Here is a 20,341-nt window from a genome sequence, read left to right as displayed (position 1 = left end):
GGAAGCCAGATATATTTCCTGAGCATATAGTAGTATATATGGTACTATTGTACACATTGGCATGGCTTTCCTCCAGAATGACTCCCAGATGAATATCCTTCTTAATAACAATGTCTGGGTTACCTTGTGGAATGTGTTGGACCAGTCGTGAGATAAGACCTTAAGTCTCATGGCCCACCCCTACATACAAGGCCAAACTGTAAGGTGTATACTGTCTCATAGAATATCCCTGGAAGGATTTCCAAGAGCCTGGTGACAGTGATTGCCTGTAGGGAGGGAGGTTGGGAGGTTAGGTTAGGGGACAGTGTGGGATGGAGACTTCCTTTTTATTATGTACTCTTCAATACCTTTAGAATTGTGTACGTGTGTTATCCATTAACATTTTTGAGAATTTTGGAACATTAAAATTTTTAATTTTAACCAAGAGGTAGGTAATAGAAAGCCAATGTAAGTTTTTGAAAAAGAGAGTGAAACACATAGATATGTGTCATAGAAAAACAAGTGTTGGCAGCATGCATTGGGGAGGAGGATTAAGGAAGGAGAAAGTTTCAAGGAAATTTGAGGTGGTCAGAAATGTCAGATGATATGGAAGTGTCAGAAAGGAAAATGAACGGAGGAATTAGGGTTTATCAGTTGGAAGGTTTATTGATGTCTTTTGTGAGAACCGTTTTAAGAGCGTGGTAGGCAATAGGCAGACTGCCATAGGTTAATGAATGAATCCATGAGGCCGTGGAGATGAGACATGTTAATGAGAAATTATTGTTTAAATAAGATTATATTTTGATTCAGCTGGTATTTCCAGAGAGGCCATCCAGTGTAAGACAGCACTGTTTTAGTTCAGTAAAATTTACTTCAGGAATTCAGTTTGCTTATCTATAAAATGAGAATGATTGGACCGCCTAATGCCTAAGGTCAGCTCACACACTGGGTGACTAATTGCTGATTAGCAAGTGCACTTATCAAGATCCTGGGCTTGGAGGCAGCAGCCTGGGTTTTAATTCAGACTTGACTTCTTACTAGCTAATGATTTAGGGTGGGTACATAACATCTCTAGGCCTTGACTTTTGGCCAATACAATGGGAATAATAATAGTAACTCGGAATTCTTGTAAGATTAAATATAAAGTACTTTGCAAAGTGTCTGGCATGTAATAAGCACTTAAAATGGAAACTATTTCAGATAGGGCTAGGTTGAGCTACATTTAACAGACAGCCCCCAAATCAATGCTTTTTTAAGAAAGAAGTAGACAGTGCCACATCATCAGATTCCTTCTTTTCATCTATTCTATCGTTCTCAGCACATGATTTCCATCCTCAAGGTTGCTTCATGGTTGCAGAATGACTGCCGCAGCTCCAGCCATTTCATCTATATTTCAGGAAGTAGAAAAAGAAATGAGACAAGGACAAAGGGAAAGCCTCCCAGCTGAGTTAGCCCTTTTGAAAAAGCTACCTGGAGTCATACTCAGGGAATTTAGTTTACTTCTCATTGCCCGTCTTTATATGTAAAAAGTATAGTTTTTAGCTGGTATATGTCTCCCCAATGTAGGGTTCTGATATTGGAAAGACATCTAGCAGGATTGTAATGCTTGCTATTATTTCACTTTGTAATCACTGATCACATCATTCATAAACTTTTACTTAGGTTTTTGTTTTTGTTACCACTGCTTCTGAAATTACGCAGATTAGAAGAATCTAGCTTTAAGACCATGTGGTTTTTAGTCTTTTGAGGTCAGCTGTAAAACCAACCAGCTGGTATCATTATTTGCTATCTTACAATGAAAGTCTGATTTCTAAGTAGGAAAAATGACTGGGATGTAGAGCTAAAACACAAACAAATAATATTTTGAAATATTTTATGTCTCTTTTGCATAATTATGGAACTACTGACCAGGAAGGAGATTGAAAACACAAACAACTATTTAATGAAAATTAGGAACAAAGTAATATCACCTTACTTCAAATCTGAATTTAGCAAGACATTTCAGTCTCAGGTAACTGAATGTAATTAACAATTATTGAATAAGAGTCCTTTTAAAAGTTGATATAGTGCATATGCTATTATATAATGTTCCTTTCCTGAAGTTATTTCTTTCCTACATCTAATCTGCTAATTAACCTATACCCTTCAAATCCATGTCTTTAAGAGCATATAAGAGAGAGACCTAATTTCAGGTCTTACACCTAAGCAGTGTTCTCTACCAATGTGTTACTACCTCTCCATCTCCCTGCTTTGAATTATCACTATTAATTGCCTTATCCCATCTATTTTAAGCCACTTTTGTGTCAAATTCTCCCTATTGATGCCTATCCTATGATAAATCCCAATTTTATTCATTAAAGTTTTTATTTCATTGAAATGATTTTACCCATCAGCTGCTGAGATAGCTCTAAGTTATTATAAGTTCAGAACTCCCTGTATTGCTATGGAAACTCCAGACACTATTGTTAACCAGAAGCTGCCTGAGAAGAAATTATAGGAAACTAATTAACAAAATCTACAATTGAGTTAATAAGTCTCTTGAAAAACTTGTAGTTTACAAAACTTCATTTCTAGGACCTTAAAAAAAAGACTTTGTCAGTGCTCATCAATTTAACATGCTCATGGCAGCTGCCTTTCAGCCATGTGTAAGTCTAAAATTATTCTTTTGGTTTTTCCTTATCTGGACACCCTTTCTGAAAACTTTCCTCCATTTACAAAGAAATGTGAAGAGGTGAGCAAAACAGCTGAGAAAAATACAAGTGGTCTTCATCCAGGTAATGTGTTTGTGTAGCTCTTGTTCCTGTGACTGTGCCTAAATGAAGAATACCTGATAGTGGCTCTTAGACCATAACTATTCCTACCACCCTTTGCCCTAGTAATGACATGACCTGCTATGACAAGTATATTAGTCCTGTCTGACTTATATGAGGAAAGGAATGTGTAACTAAAATTTAGTTGTCACCCAGTGTGCTTAAATTTTATCTAAAAGCATTAAGAAGACCTGGTTAATTTAAAAAATAAGGGAGTAAAGAAAGATCGTTGAAGAATAGGTTATTCAAAGGGTCTCAGAGCATCCCCTCACATATTACCTACTAATTACCAGGAGGAAAATGTACCTTTATGATGGAGAGAAATGGCATTTCCCACTTTAACAAACTTCATTCAACCAGGGTTGGCCTACACGAGTTGGTCCTTGATCAAACTTCTGCTAATCGTGAGACAGCCTAGCATGGGGGAAGGGGGGCGGTTTCTCATACAGGGCAATATGAAGTGAGTATATGAGGTCTATGAAGGAGAATTCTTGCCCAAAATCCTTAAACTCATTTGATTAACAGGAAACAATCAAACCCCAAATGTAGACATTTTTTAAAAGACAATTGTCCTGGACTCTTCAGACAAATCAGTATTATTAAAAGAAAAAGATGGGATAATTATTCTATATTAAAAGAGACTAAGGAATCATGAAAACGACATGCAATACATGCACTTTGGATGTGGGTTGAGAAAAACAGCCATAAAAGATATTGTGGGGCAACTACACGGTTTGATTGGGGGACTCTATTAGCAGGCATTGTGGCATTACTATAAGTTTTCCTGAGTGTGATGATAGGTCAGAATTTGCAAAGCAAAGATTAAGACTGGAACAAGGGCTTGTAAGTGTGATGGGGAGAAATCGGGGGTGAAGGTTGATGATTCTACCTATACCCTAGACCCGTGGTCGGCAAACTGCGGCTCGTGAGCCACATGAGGCTCTTTGGCCCCTTGAGTGTGGCTCTTCCACAAAATACCACAGCCTGGGCGAGTCTATTTTGAAGAAGTGGCGTTAGAAGAAGTTTAAGTTTAAAAAATTAGGCTCTCAAAAGAAATTTCAATCATTGTACTGTTGATATTTGGCTCTGTTGACTAATGAGTTTGCCGACCACTGCCCTAGACAGACATCACTAATCAATCAAGCCTACTCTCCTCTTGTGACAGGGAAAAGCCTCGGTTTTTCAGCACAGTCCTCCAGGCAGCCACCACCATTCATTCAACCATGGTTGGCCCACACAAGTTGGTCCTTGATATATTTATTTAAAATGTGTTCATATTGCACTGATTCCTTAGAGAGATACATTTTAATTAACAATTAGATGTTCAGCCCTAGCCAAGTGGCTCACTTGGTTGGAGTATTGTCCCATGCACCAAAAGGTTTCAGGTTCAAGTCCAGGTTAGGTCCCTGGTCAATCGGTGTCTCTCTCCCCCCACCTCTAAAATCAATATATACATATCCTTGGGTGAAGATTTTTTTTAAAGAATTACATGTCTACATAAATGAATGCATTTAAATTAGAAAAAAAAATTTAAATTCACATCTCAGTTATTCTTGCCAGATAACATAGGCCAAATTACTTGGTCTCTATTTCATAACCCAACAAGATAGCTAGTACTACATAGTGTACTACATAGTCATAAAGCCCCGGAAGAACCAGCTAGCTCCCAGGGAGTGAGAGCCCTGTTTGTTAATGGCAAGCACTGCATCATATAGGAAGAATCATTGCTTCTTAGTAGCTTTCTTCTAGTCTTTCTCAAGTGTGGGGGGTGAGCACCTTGTTCGTTGTAAAGAACACAGACATTAGTAGTCATTGTCCAGAATATCACCTTATAATATTTGTTTTAGGTTTTCTAGATCCCCAGCCAAAAGAAGTTGTAGAACAGGAACCCTCAGATATGGCTCTTTTTCCAAAATCGGAGAGTTCTGTGGATATCAAGGAGTTCGCTAACCAGAAGCAAACTGAAAATTTAACAAAGTCTCCCACAGGTATGGTAATCATTTGCTTTATCTCACTGTTTCTCAAAACTGGACATTATGTCCTTTTGGAGTATGGGAGATGGTACTGGGTATTGAAGGTATGGTTGTGGTTATAGAAAAATGTCTATAGTGTCATGGACCCTGGAACTGTGGAACTGTGAAAGGCTTCTTAGCACGATGTGGATACATTGGCAAGTTGGTTAATATGTTGGGTTTGGGAGGATGAGAAAGTCTGATTGCGAAGGAGTGGATATAATGATGGAATATATAATCCCTTCCAGAGAAACAGGAAAGCAAGATAAGAATGAGGTGAGTGATTGTTTAAAATGAGAAAGTCAATTGATTACAGGTCTCAATGAGGTTAAATAATTGCTTGTTAAATATGATAGAGTAATAAGCTAGAAGAATAGGAAGTGATATAGAGGGAAGCTTGAAATGAGAGTTTGTAAGTGGTAAAATTGTTGGTGTTGGCAAGGTCAAAGATATGACATGGGAGTTTCTGAGGTAGAAGAGGAAACTATGAAGAAACAAGGTGATCGAGAATCAGAGGGGACAGTGTGATGTCACCGAGAGAGATGGAATGGAAGGCCACCCTAGGTGTCAAGAGCTCCAGTGAGTCAAGGGAATGACTGAGAGATCAGTCAATGATAGCTGCTTGGAGACGTCATAGGTAATGCAGTCTGATGGCAGGGGCTTCAAAGGCATGGGAGTTTTCGAAGGAGGAAACAAACTATTTTGAAACAAGAATACCTACTGCTGCCCTGGGCTCTGATACTTGAGGTATACATGGTAATGTGACTTATTTAAAAGAAGTAAATTAATATTCATATAAACAGCAATGTTGTTGTTTTTTGTTAATCTTCACCTGAGGGTATTTTTTCCATTGATTTTTAGAGTGGAAAGGAAGGAGGGAGGAAGAGAGAGAGAGAGAGAGAGAGAGAGAGAGAGAGAGAGAGAGAGAGAGAGAGAGAGAGAGAGAGAACATCTATGTGAGAGACACACATCAGTTGATTGCCTCCCACACATTTCCCAGAGATAGAGCCTGCAATCCAGGTATGTGCCCTGGATGGGGAATCAAACATGTGACCCTTTGGTGCGAGGACTGACACTCTAACCACTGATCCACATAGGAGTGTGTTTGTGTCTGACTGCCCATCTCTCTGGGCATCCTTCTTGCCTTCATCTTGCCCTATCCCTACTTGCCTGTTTGGTTTTATCCTCTCCTAAAAAGGACAGGCTATGTCCATGACTACAGAGGTCCAAGGTTCTGATTCTTCCAGGTCCATAACCCAGTCGGCAACATGGGATTATCCCTGTCAGCTTCAGTGGGAATATTCCAGTGAAGGTCCTGTGTTGCCTTCCCCTGGCTCATGTACCATCCTGATGGCTGGGTCCAGGGATGTCGTGGCATCCGAAATATATGTGGTAGGAGTGGGTGTGGAGGGGACGATGGGGAAAGTGCTGAGAGCACCAAGATTATAATTACCATAACCCTCAACTCAGATATGCTGTTTGCAAAATATACCCATGGTGCTTGCATGCAGATAGTGGACACTCAAATATTGGTCCCTTCCCTTTCCTGTCTTGATGATTTTTGAATCTGAGAAAGGATGTTTAAATTTTTTATGTAAAGTATAATTCTTATTTTCAACTGCCTGGGTATTTGGAGAAATTCAGACAGCTGCAGCAATGTGGATTACCTACTCTTGCTTACTCCTCACCAAATGTGGTGACTTGAGGATTAACTTCCCTGGCTAAATTTACCTGTAATTTCTACCACTTTTTAGAACTATAAATATAACAGTTGAACCAAAGAGATTCTCAGGATTTTGTACTCATTAGTTTTAAGAAATCTTTCAGAATCAATGTTTTCTGTATTTGTACCTCGTTGATTCAATGGAAAGAACCCTGAAGATCTCAGTATAAATTCAGTTTATCAAGGCAAGTCACTCAGCTTCATAGAATCTGATTTTTCTGATTTAATTAGAAAAGCTTATACTAATAGCATCTCATCAAGTTGGTGTGAGGACCAACATTGGGTAAAATCTCTTAGTAAAATGTACAGATATAACACTAGAATTAATTTTTAAAAAAGCCTTTGTTCCTTTAAATGCGCTCTTAAAAAAGAAGAAAAGTTTTCCAAGTCAATGGTCATTCCCTGGGATGACCTCGAGCGTCTTTGAATAAAATGTCCATGTGGTAATTTCAACTTTCTCTCTAACAGAATCAGATTTGTATACGCCCATGAAAATCCCAACCCAGTCGTTGCTGCAGGATGTCGCAGGACAAGCCAGGAAGGAGAAAGTGAAGTTACCTCACTATTTGATGAGTTCCAAGCCCAAGTCTCTACCTCTCGCAAAGGTAAAAGACATGGGGACAAATTTCCCAGAGCCAAGGAACATTTTATATAAACCTGACCCATAGGAGTGAGTGATGGCCAGCCACTACGTGCTCTTTACTGGAAGTACCATCTCACCGTAAAGGCCTGCAGGTCACACACAGCTGAACTAAGTCAGTGCTTTGCTCCTATAGGCTCACTGGAGGAATTTTGAGCCAGCAGTTCATTGGTAGCTTGAAATCAGCCCAGCTGGGAATTCTTACATCATAGAAATTGACAATTGCTGTTAATCAGGGTTCTTTTCAGGAAGCCAGTGTTACTGGCACACTACTGGCTAAGGGGATCATCGGCCACCCTTCTCGTGACTCTTAGGATAAAATCCAAATATCTTAGCCTGACTACAAGTGTGGCCACGTTTGCTTCTTGGATCACCTTGCCCCAAACTCACTGAACTTCTGCCATTGTGGGTTGTTAGTTCTTTAGTTCTTAGTCCTTTAAAAGCATCCAGCTCCTTCCTTCCTCAGAGCCTCAGAGATTAAGAGTCCACCTCAGATCTGCTGGAAGCCTTCCTTGAGCTCATCAGACAGGTTTTGATGTCCTTCGATACTTTCATGGCACCCTGTGCCCGTTGCCATCACAGAATCTGAAGCAATGTATATAATTGATGTGATAGGAGTGCTTCTCAAACTTAAATGTGCACACGAATTACTTAAAGATCTTGTCAAAATAGATTCGGACTCACTGGTGCGGGGGCCTGTGGTTCTGCAGTTCTGACAAGCTCCCAGGTGAGGTCAGTGCTGCAGACCTGAGGAATACCAAGGTCATAGGGCAGTGGTTCTCAAAATGTGATCACCTGACCCAGCAGCACTGGCAACACCTGAGACCTTGTTATAAATGCAACATCATGATCCCATCCCATAATTAATGATTGAGAAACTCTGGGGATGAAGTCACAATTGGAGTCTTAGCAAGTCCTGGAGGTGATTGGGAGCCAGCGTTTGATCATCACTGGCACAGAGGAAAGAGCACAAACTTTGGATTCAGGCAGACTTGAGTGTGAGACTTTGCCACTTACCACTTGAGCAAATTCTCTAAACTTGAGGTTCTCTAGCCTCAAACCAAAGCCTAAAATACTCCCTCACAATGGTGTTGCTCAAGGATTACATGAGACAGGAAATGTTCCTTTCCTCTCAAGACAAGCAGTATTTTCCCTGGAGACAGAGCCTTTATCTCATCTTGGGAACTCAAAATGCAACCATTTTATTTCATGTCGTTACTTTTTCCTTATTGCAAAGGTGCAAGATTCTGTTGGAGGAAGAGTGAAAACATCCTCCATTGCATCGGCTGCCATTAAGAACCCAAATTCATCCCCTTTCGGATTCCATCTTCTCCCTCCATCAGTGAAGTTTGGGGTGCTTAGAGAAGGGCACACCTATGAAACCACTGTCAAGCTCAAGAACATTGGTGTGGACTTCTGCAGGTGAGGCCTAGGCACCCGCGTCTGCTCAGTCACCTTCTCCTGCTCTGTGACTTGTTTTTTACTACCTCCATCAGTGAATGTTTCTTGAATTGAACTGTAATTATAGTCTGACTCTTGGGTTTTCACATCATTCACTCATTTACTTGCTAATTCTCCCATTCATTGAGTCATTCATTCTTCAGAAAATCAATATTTATCAAGCCTCAAGTATTAGTAGGTACTTCTTTGCCCTACCATTAATCATTATTCATACTTTGGTAGAAACAACTCCAGGCATGATCAGCTCTAGAAAAAAAAGGGGGGGGGCAGTACAACTGTTAACAATAATTAACACATATAATTTGAAAGTCTACTTCTCAAATTATTTCTCAAATCTACCACCAACCATGATAGCTGACATGTTTTAACTTTATGATCTAAAAATGATTTTAATTACATTACTTCTGCATAGTTGAAGCAAAAAGGGAAAAATATAACCTGAACCATTAGGGTCATTTTGGCTCTGAAGTTCTGACTTGGAATTAATAACAAATATTTTAACTCATGGTTTGTACTCCCAATTGAAAATACACTGCATCTGGTATTCAGTGACAAGGAAGTGTCAGTCCCTCATTTCCAACTCAAAACCAAGAGAATTTCAGAGCTCGTAGAGACTATGCCAGTGGAACAAACTGAGTAACTTAAGTGTGTGTTTTTTAAATAATTGAATTTATCGGGATGACATTGGTTCACCAAACCATACAGGTTTCAAGTGCACAACTCAATAAAGCATCATCTGCACACTGCATTGTGCACCCATTGCCCTGAGCAGTCTCTTTTGTGACTGGTTTTAAGGTCTTGTAGGCTAGAGAGTAAAGTGAGGCCTCAGATCTCCTAAGTACCAACTAGTTCCTTGCAGGCAACTCACTGGCTCCACACAGCTGTTGTTACTGCTGTATGTGGGAGTTCTATACCAAGACAACTCCTAATTACAAAATCACCTCTTTTCCATTTTGACTTAAACTTCAGCATAATGTGGAGGATTTCCCCCATAAACATGGAATAAATGTTTGTTTCAGTTGCCAAGTTTTTCTCAGTGTGAGTGGCAAGTCCAAAAATGGTTGTGATTCTGGACTCAGGTTCAGAAATCCATGCAGCAGAGCAATAGGAGCATGGGTTTCAAAGATCGTAGTTCCATTTCAGTTGAGGCCAACCCCCACTTCAGGAATTATGTTTGCTTCCTCAGAAACAGCCACCAGATCAGATATTATTGGTTGGTTAGGTTGTTGCCAACAAGTAGGTGGGGGAGGGGTAGTCAACCTCAAACTAATAAACTCGTCCGTGCTGATCCTCTGTTTATAGAATTTTAGCTTTAGAGAGTTCACTCCTCAGGGGGTTAAATTTAGCCCCCACAGGGCAGACAGCAGAGTTGTGGGTCACAGGAGCAGGGTTAGGATCGATGTGGAGATGGGCTTTCCCCAGCATTTTAATTTACTCCAGGTCTTCAACCTTCAAGCAGAACCCACAAACCACAAGAAGGGAAAGGGACCAATAGGCCCCATGTGTGAGCACAGGGCTTTTCAAGTTCTCCAACTTGCCTGTATCTCCTCTCCCCAAACATCAAACCCCATGCACAGCAGAGCGAGACTGGCTCCCACGCTCCACTGCTCTCCCCAAACCTTTATTCTTCAGCTTAACAATCTGACAGTCAGCATTGTGTTCACACTGGCGGCCACACTGCAATGCACACACAGCCAAACATTCAGGGCTCTGCCCGGCCTGGCTGCTTGGCAGGGCTGGAGCTGGGCTAGGAGCCTGCTTGATGCTGATGACAGCTATTGGAAAGGCGCTTGTGAAATGGGCCCCAGAGTCTTCTCCCAATTGAATACTGGGTTGATTTTCTAATGGTGTGGACCCCATGCTCCTATAGCGTGAATATTAACAACCTTCCTGATTTTTAATACCCAGGTTCATCCATTGTTCGTGGTTTTCATTATGGCATAAATTTATTCCCATCTCTCGGCCTGTAGGTTCAGGGTAAAGCAGCCGCCACCCAGCACAGGACTGAAAGTGACCTACAAACCTGGGCCTGTAAGTCCTACATGTTGCCTGTTGTGTGTGTCAGTGTGTTTCTATATGAATGCAGATATGTTTCCAGTGAAGTCCTTTTCCCCATTCCATTTAAACCATGTTGAAGTCTAATTTTTTAGTATCATAAGCAAAAGATTCCTGGCATTGGTGCAGTATGTGGCTTAATGTCACTTACTTCATGTGATAACCACGAGGCAGATCCTGTGTGTAAACAAAGTTAAACTTTGAGCTATGGAAACATTTCTGAAGTTCGCCCAATACTACAGTTATGTATGGTTGTACGAAAAATATATCTGTAATAATTAAACATGATTTAGCATGCATTTGGGAAGTTGATTACCTAATTATATCCTGTGACAAATCCTTCTGCAGTGAAAAATCCTTTGGAAAAAGAAATATTCCAGTCTTATAATTCTATGTAAATCTGATTTGTTCTCTTGGTGTTTGCCAGAGAATATTATTAAGAATATTAATAAGTATATTATTTAGTATACTAAGAAACAGTATATATTAAATTCATCAGCTGCCCCGTTTCGCCAAAGATCTCTGAAAATACAAATGTTAAATGTCAACCTATTCTGACTTTATTTGATATAGTCCCAAAAATAGGATGTTTAGTATAAAACTTGTATATCACCACTTACTCTAAATTATAATTTCAGAACATTAGTGTGACATAAACAAAAGTTTGTCTAAAATATACTAACAGCACATTTGTAAATCTTAACACTTATTTCTTGGTCAGTGCACCATCCTGCTGCTTTAACAATCCTTTCATTTCACCCAACAAATAGTTCCACCCACAAGCCACTGTGTGCCAGGCTACAGGGGGTGATAAAATGAGTAAGACAGGGAAGGAGCTAACAGCCGAGCACATAGTGGGCACTCAGAAGATGTGTGCTTGAGGACAGAATGAAGTGAGGAAGTCTGGTGGATGCATGAACCCTTTGTCATAGGTGGGGCCATGCCCAGGCTCATGGGAACACTGAGCAAGGGCATCCAGTCCCATGACCAGCACACAGGGCTCACCGAGTCTGAGATGTTATATGTTGACATAGAAGGGTCGGCTTGGTTCAGTGAAGGGTTGCCTTGGTTCAGTGCCCAGTCACCTGGCTTCTTGTTGCAACTGTGGGACCAATCAGCTCAGTGATGTTGGCTAATTAATCCTGAGTGCCTTGTTTTCCTCGATTGTAGAAGGAGCTCAGGCCAGACCATGTCTTAATGCTCTTCCAGCTCTAATATCTTTCGATTTGTGAAGCAGTACTATGCAGGGCCCAACTCCAAGCAGAAATGCATTTTGGGGCTAGATCCACTAATTCATGAGTCTCTCTCCCAAACAATTTATCACTGTACTGTGTCAAGATTTCAGAATCTTCACAACATAAGGCAAAAACAAAATCCAAAGCAAGCTCTTCTTCCACGGCTCTGGGAAGTTAGCAGATCTTTTTCACTTAAGGTAGGGATTATGCCAAATGCCAGCGTGCCTGTGGGATAGACCTTTCTAGATACTAAAACCCAGAGTGTATTCTTTAAAGCTCACTCTAGACTGTGAGGTGCTTTTTTCTTTTTGACAGTAGGTTTTGGCTCTGGCAAATAAATAATCTGTAGACTTCTCCATGTGTAAATCTGGCCACTGGTCGGTTGCCAACACTAAACAAATCTGCTCAAAGCCTGGGCAGACCTGTGTGGTGCTGCACTCCAGCCCCGTGTGCAGAATGTCCTCCTCCCCAGCCCTGCTGATTGTTGGGCTTGGAGGGCCCAGGGCTGATTCTCAGAAACAGAGCTCTTGGATCCCCTCCAGGATGTGCCTTGCACATTGTTGAAAAAATTGAAACATTCTTCGATTCTATTATTTTTTAAAACAAGATGGAGGGGAAAATTATTTGTCTCGAATTGCTTTCCGTGTGGACTTACTTTTTCCAGATAACTGTTGTCAAGTCTGCTTTTGAACCCACCCCCCGGAGAGGCAGCTTGGAAACACAAACAACTCTGTTTCCTGGCTGGTGTTCTTTTCAAGGAACAAGTCGAGGAGCCCATTCCTCCCTGTTTCTTCTTGGTTGGGTATCAGGTTTCTTCTCGGTGGGTACAGACCTCTTCCCTGTAACTTTCAGACCTAGGCAGTTCAGCATTTAAGCGAATTCTGTCTCCCTCTACTGGCTTTGTCATATCACAGATCCTACATAAGGAAGAGAAGAAATCAAGAGGCAGGACAGTGGTCGGTTTCACTCAGTCTCTTAGATTACATTTACATTTGTCTTAAATCTAATCTGCAAGGATGCCAAGGAATACAAACTCACTACTGACATTCAAGAACTAGCACAGTTATGGGCACTATAAAAGTTTGCCTTTGGTATCACCTTTGGGGCCCTGGCATTTATCCTTATGCCTTTTCTTAATAGCACCTGGTTTTCTTTAACAACTTACCTTGGGTCCCATTTACTCAATGGAATACTGCCTCACTAATCCAAGAAGTACTTCTTCTAAATGCTGTAACAGTAAGCATTCATTCATGCCAAATTTATAGATGAGGAACCCAGATTAGTTTCCGTAACTTGCCCAACTTGGTGTGAAATCCAGGATTTGAACTCAGATCTGTCTGATTCTAAAGCTCCATTGTGTCTCACAGGTGGCATCTGGCTTGCAGGTAGAACTGAAAGTGGAGCTGTTTGCCATGGTTATGGGCGAGGATAGCACCAAGGGGTCGACACGCATCTCTCACAATATTGAGATCATGACCGAGCATGATGTCCTGCTCTTACCTGTGGAAGCAAATATCCTTTAAAGTTCAATTTGAATTGTCGTACATGGTGCAAAAACTGCATTTGGGCCAGGAGAACGCAGAAGTCAAAAGGGTATTTTCTAAGCCCCTCACACCCGCACTCCATAGCTTCATTAATTCCAAGCAAAGGGCCTAACACACAGCACCAGTATAGTCATTGCAAGATGAATTAATGCCAATGTTACTGGCTACCAAATTTTTTTGTAAAAGCAAGTGTTTGTCATCAAGAAAAACTTGTAATCTTGTTGAGAGACAGGAGATACCTTCTTATTATAAAGGTTGAATGGATATTCACTGAATTATGCATACATACCTCATATTAATGTCTCACATGTAGGTATCATATGGATATTGAGTACCTATTATATGCAAGGTACTATATGAAATATTTCTCATATATAAAAATGAAAATTGGACTCTATCTCAGAAGACATATACACTAGTAGCAGAAAGCCTTCATACCTGATTTCTATATTTTTTGTATTCCAATGACATGAATCATACTACTTTGTGCTATAGTTTATATATATATATACATATATATTTTCTTGTGTTATATGTCTGATATTTGAGTCTTATAGAATGCAGACTGATGAAAGGAGATTTAAACTAGAAAGAACAAATAAGCCCATAGCAATAGGAAAGCTCCAGGTGTTTGGGAGAGTTATCAGGGAGTTTGTTAAGAGTTTGGGAAGAATTAGGAAGTATAGTGGGAAAGTTGGTTGGAATCAAGTTGTAGAAGATTTTTAATCCTTGGCTTAAACTTTATTAAATAAGCAACAGTGAATCATTAAAGATTTCTGATGCACTGGGGACATAATTAGCATGTCTTTATAAAAATTAATCCAGTGTTATTGCGCAAGATGTGTTGAAGAAGAGTGGCTGGATATGCAAAGAACTATTGGAAAGCTATGTCAATAGGCCAAGTGTAAGGACAAGAACTACATATGGCAACAGTAGTCATGTGGAAGAGGGACATCATGAAGGACATTTGGCAAAGAGAGCTGTCAAATCTGAGGTGGAACCCATTGATAGAAGGAAGAGACATGAGTTCAACTCCAAGGTTGTGGGCTCAGGTAATGAATCGTGGATATATAGAACTGGATTTCAGTTGGAGTCAGATATGGAGACATAATTTTATGCATCACCTATAAAGAGGTGATGAATGAAGGTATGGGAAAGGAATAGAAATTTGGGGTCTGTTTAGGGAGCAGGAGAAAGAATCCCTGATGCCTATCACAGCCATTAGAGCATTAGCAGTAGTGCTAATAAAATTTATATTTCCTTGCTTATAGATTAAAGACCACCTGCCAGGCACAGATAGATGGTGTAAAGGTTTTTATTAGATCTTTCACCTACTTCCAAAGACAGTGATAGTTCATACCCCTCTGTACCCCTCTGCACCAAAAATCATAAAATTGTATATTGATGTGGTTTGGGGGTCTGGTTATGGTGACTGATGGGTCCTCTAGAGAGGCAGGGCAACATACACTAGGGCCGTGGTTGGCAAACTGCGGCTCGCGAACCACATGCGGCTCTTTGACCCCTTGAGTGTGGCTCTTCCACAAAATACCATGGCCTGGGCGAGTCTATTTTGAAGAAATGGCATTAGAAGAAGTTTAAGTTTAAAAAATTTGGCTCTCAAAAGAAATTTCAATCGTTGTACCGTTGGTATTTGGCTCTGTTGACTAATGAGTTTGCCGACCACTGCACTAGGGGGAACAGAAGAAATTCCAAGAGATTAGTATCCATCCTTCATCCCCTAAGCCTGAGCATGTAAAACTTGCATTAAACAGAAAAGTACCTAAAATTGAGCTAATGGTGCTAGAGAAGAGGTTCAAATTCTGAAATGTTATGAGTTTGTGAATATAAATCACTTGACCATGAAAATCATAGTCCTTAACGAATATTATACCAGTTTTAACAAGCAGCAATTATGATAAGAGACCCGAAGATTTTCCCCAGGGAAAGGAAAATCCCTTGGTCCAGAGGTCGTCTACAGTTCCTTCCTCTGATCTAGGAGTTTTCCTGGCCCGTAAAGTCTGTCCACACTAGGTCCAGTAAGTACTAAATGGTAATCTGATTTTCAACCATTCAAATCTGAGGCCTTAGACCTAAAGTTTGTTCTCTTCTTACAGTCAGAAACCAATGAGCCATTTAGCCTGGTGGAATGAAAATACTGGTTTTTAATAACTACAGTAGCTATTCTTTTATATACATTATCATATCTAATCCTCCCTAATACTACCTGTTAGATATTATTTTCCCCACTTTACAAATGAAGAAATGGAGCTCAAAAGTGAGGATCCCAAAGAGTTTTTGTTTATGAGTCATATCTAGAGGACACCAACCTTCAAAAGGGATTTTTAACGCCAAAGTATTACCTCCTCCCTCACCCCTGAGAGTAACCTCTGACTGGCCAAAGGGAGACTTAGACGTTGTACTCACAGAGACATTGCCGGAAGCCATCAGGATGGGGTTGGTGGGGAGAGGAACCTAAGAAGAAAATTATTAAATCCAGTCATTAAAAAATGAGACTTTGATAGTGCTTGTCACAGGCAAGAAGATAATAGTATTTACATTTCTAGAAGAGAAAACAGCGACCCTAAAAATGGAAAGACTGAGTGTAATGAAGCATGAGGCCTTTCAGTTTCGATAGCACTTACGAGTGAGTTTGGGCAACAGGTTTCCCCAGAAATCTGACATGGGTACCCTGCCTCCGAACCAAAGTAGGAGCGTGAGTGTCTACCCAATGCAACAGTCTCACTTTGCTCTCCTTCCTGTTTGTTAAGACCAAGCATCCCCCACCCCCCACTTCCTCAATTCGCTCTTTCTAATGTTTGAATGAGAAGGAATTCTGTTACGTTTCTCCCATTTCTGACCTGAGTTATTAAGTCCTGAACAATGGTTTTCCTCTCAGGAACTCTCTACCTATAAATGTCCCCAGAGCGAAACGCGATGGGCTGTCTTACCTCTTTCCCTGCAGCTTTACAAATGGCTTTGTGTTCTTTCATTTTTGCACTTTCTTCTCGGTATAGTTCAACAGCCTCCATGACCCTCTCAGCCTACACAGACGGGGACAAAGGACAGAAGTCACCACGGAGGACAGAAGTCCCACCACGACACACTCCTCCACCCCAGAACACTGCACCTGGAGGGCCTGACCCAGTTTAATAAAGATGTGCCAACAGAGAGGCAAACTGCATGCAAAGGCATCTTTGGTTCTTCTTTTCTTTTTATTTCTAGGGAGGGGCTAAGTGTTCTGGACTCCACTAAGAATCGACGTGGACACCTGGGAAGGGCAGCTGCCAGGAACGGCTGAAAGGCGCTACTTCCATTCCAGGGCCAGTGCTCCACCCCTGAGCTACAATGGCCAGGGCTAGATCTTTACCTTTTAATCTCTGAGAGTGAACAGAAAACCAGAATGAGGCTAAAAAGTTCTTTCATCCTGAATTTAAGTAGAGGATTTGAGTCTAAAAAATAAACCAAAAAATAATAATAAATATTTTAAAAAATAGGAAGAAAAACAACAACAAAAGAAACCAAAGAGCTTTACTGAGATGAAGCTGAGGATCAAGAGGAAAGGCAGGGGGGCAGAGGGGGGATGCAGGGAGGAAGAAGAAGATGAAGGAAAAGCAATGTGAAATAATGGAATGATGTTAGAAGAAGAACCATTCTGAAAAAGGAGTTAGTGGCCTTCTGGGTTTAATGGTCTTGGAAGTTTCAGTAAGGATCAGCAGAAATCCACAGAGAACACTGATGTTTCAATGACACAGGTCATCAGTAACCTTAAAAGTATTTTCAGTTTGAAGCCAGAGCCAGAGTGAGGTAGATTGAATTTCAAATGTGAAGTGAAGAAGTGGCATTACCTCTTTAGATACTTTTAGAAGAATCTTGATAGTGTATAACAAATGTTGTGGCAATATAAGGCAAAGGAATGATAATATTTGGGCTCTTTGGTACAATCCATTGCTACCTGAGAAATTTTATTCGTGTGTGTTTCATAGATAAGAATGCATAGTTGCTAAGTGTAAGGGCTTTTGAATTAAATAGTTGAGCAAGATTTCAAATATTTCACAGGCTAGCTGTGTGATCTTGAACAGGCACTTAACCATCCTACCACTCAGGAGGATATCTATCTAGAGATAGATTGATACACACACACCCCTCACAGTTTCTTGTGAGGATTTAATGAAATAATGTATGTGGAACATTTAACACAGTCCCTGATGCACAGCAAGTCCTCAATAACGTTTGCTGGTTTTTTATACCTTTTTACTCATCATTTTGTCCCTAGAATTTAACAAGGCAGCTAGCTGGTCAAACCAACACAGAACCCAGGATAAATTTAGAAATCAATTTGAGATAAGATTCACTTTTATGATATTTTCAGAGAACATTAAATTATGTTCTCTATCATTCTTTTGCCTACAGGATGTTTTTAATATTCTTAAACCTGAAATGAAGGGTTTGGTACAATTGAAGTAATTCTACAGCTGCCCACTAGAGGACAGAAGAGAGTCAGGCAACATTTGAGAAGAAATACTCAGGGACCAGTTGTCCTTGATTCTAGGATAGACTTTCCTATGGGAAACTCAGACACCAGAGCCTGAGAATTGTTTTGATTAAGCTCATTATTTTTAAGTTAAATAATGGATTAGAACTCTTTCCCATCATTTTACTGCCTTTCAAAGATAGTAAGCTGACAATTTTCATTTTATCATTCTGTATTTATACTTCCATCATAGCTCTCTCACTTAATTCTGCCTTCTATAATTTTTATTTTTTTCTGTGTGTGTCATCAACCACCATTATAAGTAAAACTTCTGAAGGCTGGTGTAGTTTCTCACTCAGGCACTTCTTTTGCTTAGTAGACTCTAGGGATTCATGTCAACATTCACGTTATCATCATGGTAGAGAGAGGCGGCAACAAGATATTTTGGATTAATGATTAGGGGAGCAGAGATACAATAAGGGGCACCCACATTCCTCCATACACTTGGTAGGCTCATAATGTGTTGACACCAAAGATCAGTGCCAGAAAAATCAGTGAGTGGGCTCTTAGAATGTATCCTCTTGATAAAGAAAAAGTGCTAAGGAAATATTTATTCAGTGTATAATGTGTTAGTGTCACATGGTCTGACATGCATTATTTCACTTATTTCAACAGTTCTGTCAGATAGATTCCTTTCATTTTACAAATGAGGAAATGAGAAACAAAAGTTTATCAATTCACCTAGTATCAGAAAGCTAGTATATATAGAATCTCTTAAAGAAAAATTTGCTCAAGGTGAGCAAACAGAAATGGATTTTATTCTGATACTATCTCCAGCAACAGGGGAGGAAGCACAGGCCAAGTCTGCATACCGGAGTCCAGGAAACAAAGGGTAAGGACAGTTTTTAAGAGGGGGGCGGGGCGGGGGGGACTCACAGGTCCTCTGTGCTTGTTAATTGGCTTTACTCAAAGGACAGTAAGCATTCTCTTTCCTTCCTGATGGGAGGTATTTTGGGATTTGAGGCAATGTGCCCAATGAGGTTAGATTCTTACTCTCGCACAGACACCGGGAGACAGGGGCTTCTTTTCCTCGATGATTACATTTCAGAGATGTCCCCAGGTCCTAGGTTGTAAAACTATCACATCTCTAAGGGTGGAGAAACAATTCACAAGTGTTCTAAAGTAAATGCTGTAATTAAAGAAAAGTCGGGGGCCTAACTATAAGGAAAACCCTGTCTAAAGTTTAGTCAAGCTGCGGGGAATAATGGAACATCCCTTGGCAGCCGCCCTCCCGCACAAGGGGCTTCAGACGCTCCTCGGCCTCCCGCTCAGGATTACAGGGCCGGCAGCGCGGAGGTCACATCCAGGCCGGGGGTGGGAGGGGGGCGCTGCACCCGAGCCCACGGTGCTGGCCGCGGCACACGCCGAGCCGGCTCTGCCCGCATCACGGAGAGGAGGGTGGGTGGGTGCGCGCCCCGGAAACGCGCCGGGCGGCTGGGCCTCCCCAGCTCGGTCGCACACAAATGTTTGCTCGGCTTCGGAAGAGGTGCCGCCGCCGGGGGTGACTGTCCGTCGGTCTCTCGAGCCGGGTAGGGAGGTGACGTCGGCACAAATGGAAAACGCTGGTTGCTGCCATGAGCAGCGGGAGGAGGAGGAATCAACACCAGCTCCAAACCGCCGGACCAGGGTCCAGCCCCACGAGGACTGCTGCCTTTAAAGCCGTGGACTCTTCCAGGCGCGGGGCACGGTTCCCCTTTCCCTCCGAAGACCGGTTGGGATAAACGCGGTGTCCTCTGGGGCCAGGGGAGAGCGAGCGAGACGGGTGGGTGACGGGGACCCCGCCGCAGAGGGAGCAGAGGGAGAAGCAGGTGACAGCGCAGTGGCTGCGGGTCGCTGGGTCTGGTGCCGCTGCTGCCAGGCGGAAGGTGAGGGGTCTCCCGTGTGCGTTTGCGGGGGCCGGGGGTGGTGGCCCTGAGTGTACGGAGCAGGGACGGGAAGGCTGCAGGGTGCTAGGAGGGCGTGCGCTCACACTTACCTGGCAGGGGAGACACGTGATCACGAAGGTGGTTCTCCCGGGCGAGGCTCGGCCATGCACCCAGGGGGTGTGGAGCCCCACGAGCTCTCCCCTGGCCTCCCCGGTTCCCGGTGCCACACGGCGCCCCTCCATCCCCACAGCGTGTGGGTTCGCCCACCCAGCGCTTCACCATCTCCCAGGCTCTCCCATTTCGGGACCCAAGTGTGTGGACCACTCCGCCTCCTGCACCGCGCCTCCTCCTGTCCAGACCGGGACTCCCACAGTCACCACAAATGCCCCCGGTGCGTGGTGCTGGGAAAGCGTGACAGACGTGTCGCCATGACCTCCCACTCCACCGTCCTTCTCCGGCCAGGTCCGAGGGAGGCACCCCTTCTTG

At 42.0% G+C, this 20,341-nt stretch overlaps 1 protein-coding gene across 1 annotated transcript in view; it reads left to right on the top strand.

The window, feature by feature from the left end:
- SPAG17 (sperm associated antigen 17) overlaps positions 1-15,490 on the top strand; it is a gene marked incomplete at both ends in the record, with an annotated part of 150,356 nt that extends 134,866 nt beyond the window's left edge. The window contains 8 exons of the mRNA XM_080647834.1: positions 1,891-1,990; positions 2,699-2,753; positions 4,637-4,777; positions 6,993-7,129; positions 8,402-8,586; positions 10,596-10,656; positions 13,283-13,417; positions 15,332-15,490. Of these exons, the coding sequence (XP_080503960.1) occupies positions 1,891-1,990; positions 2,699-2,753; positions 4,637-4,777; positions 6,993-7,129; positions 8,402-8,586; positions 10,596-10,656; positions 13,283-13,417; positions 15,332-15,490 (973 nt within the window). The remainder of the gene's footprint in view (positions 1-1,890; positions 1,991-2,698; positions 2,754-4,636; positions 4,778-6,992; positions 7,130-8,401; positions 8,587-10,595; positions 10,657-13,282; positions 13,418-15,331) is intronic.
- Positions 15,491-20,341: the final 4,851 nt, after the last annotated feature.

The sequence above is a fragment of the Plecotus auritus genome (genome assembly GCF_963455305.1).
Source record: "Plecotus auritus genome assembly, chromosome: 12".
Lineage (NCBI taxonomy): Eukaryota > Metazoa > Chordata > Mammalia > Chiroptera > Vespertilionidae > Plecotus > Plecotus auritus.
Note: the sequence above shows the minus strand (reverse complement) of the source record. Positions and strands in the feature narration are given on the sequence as shown.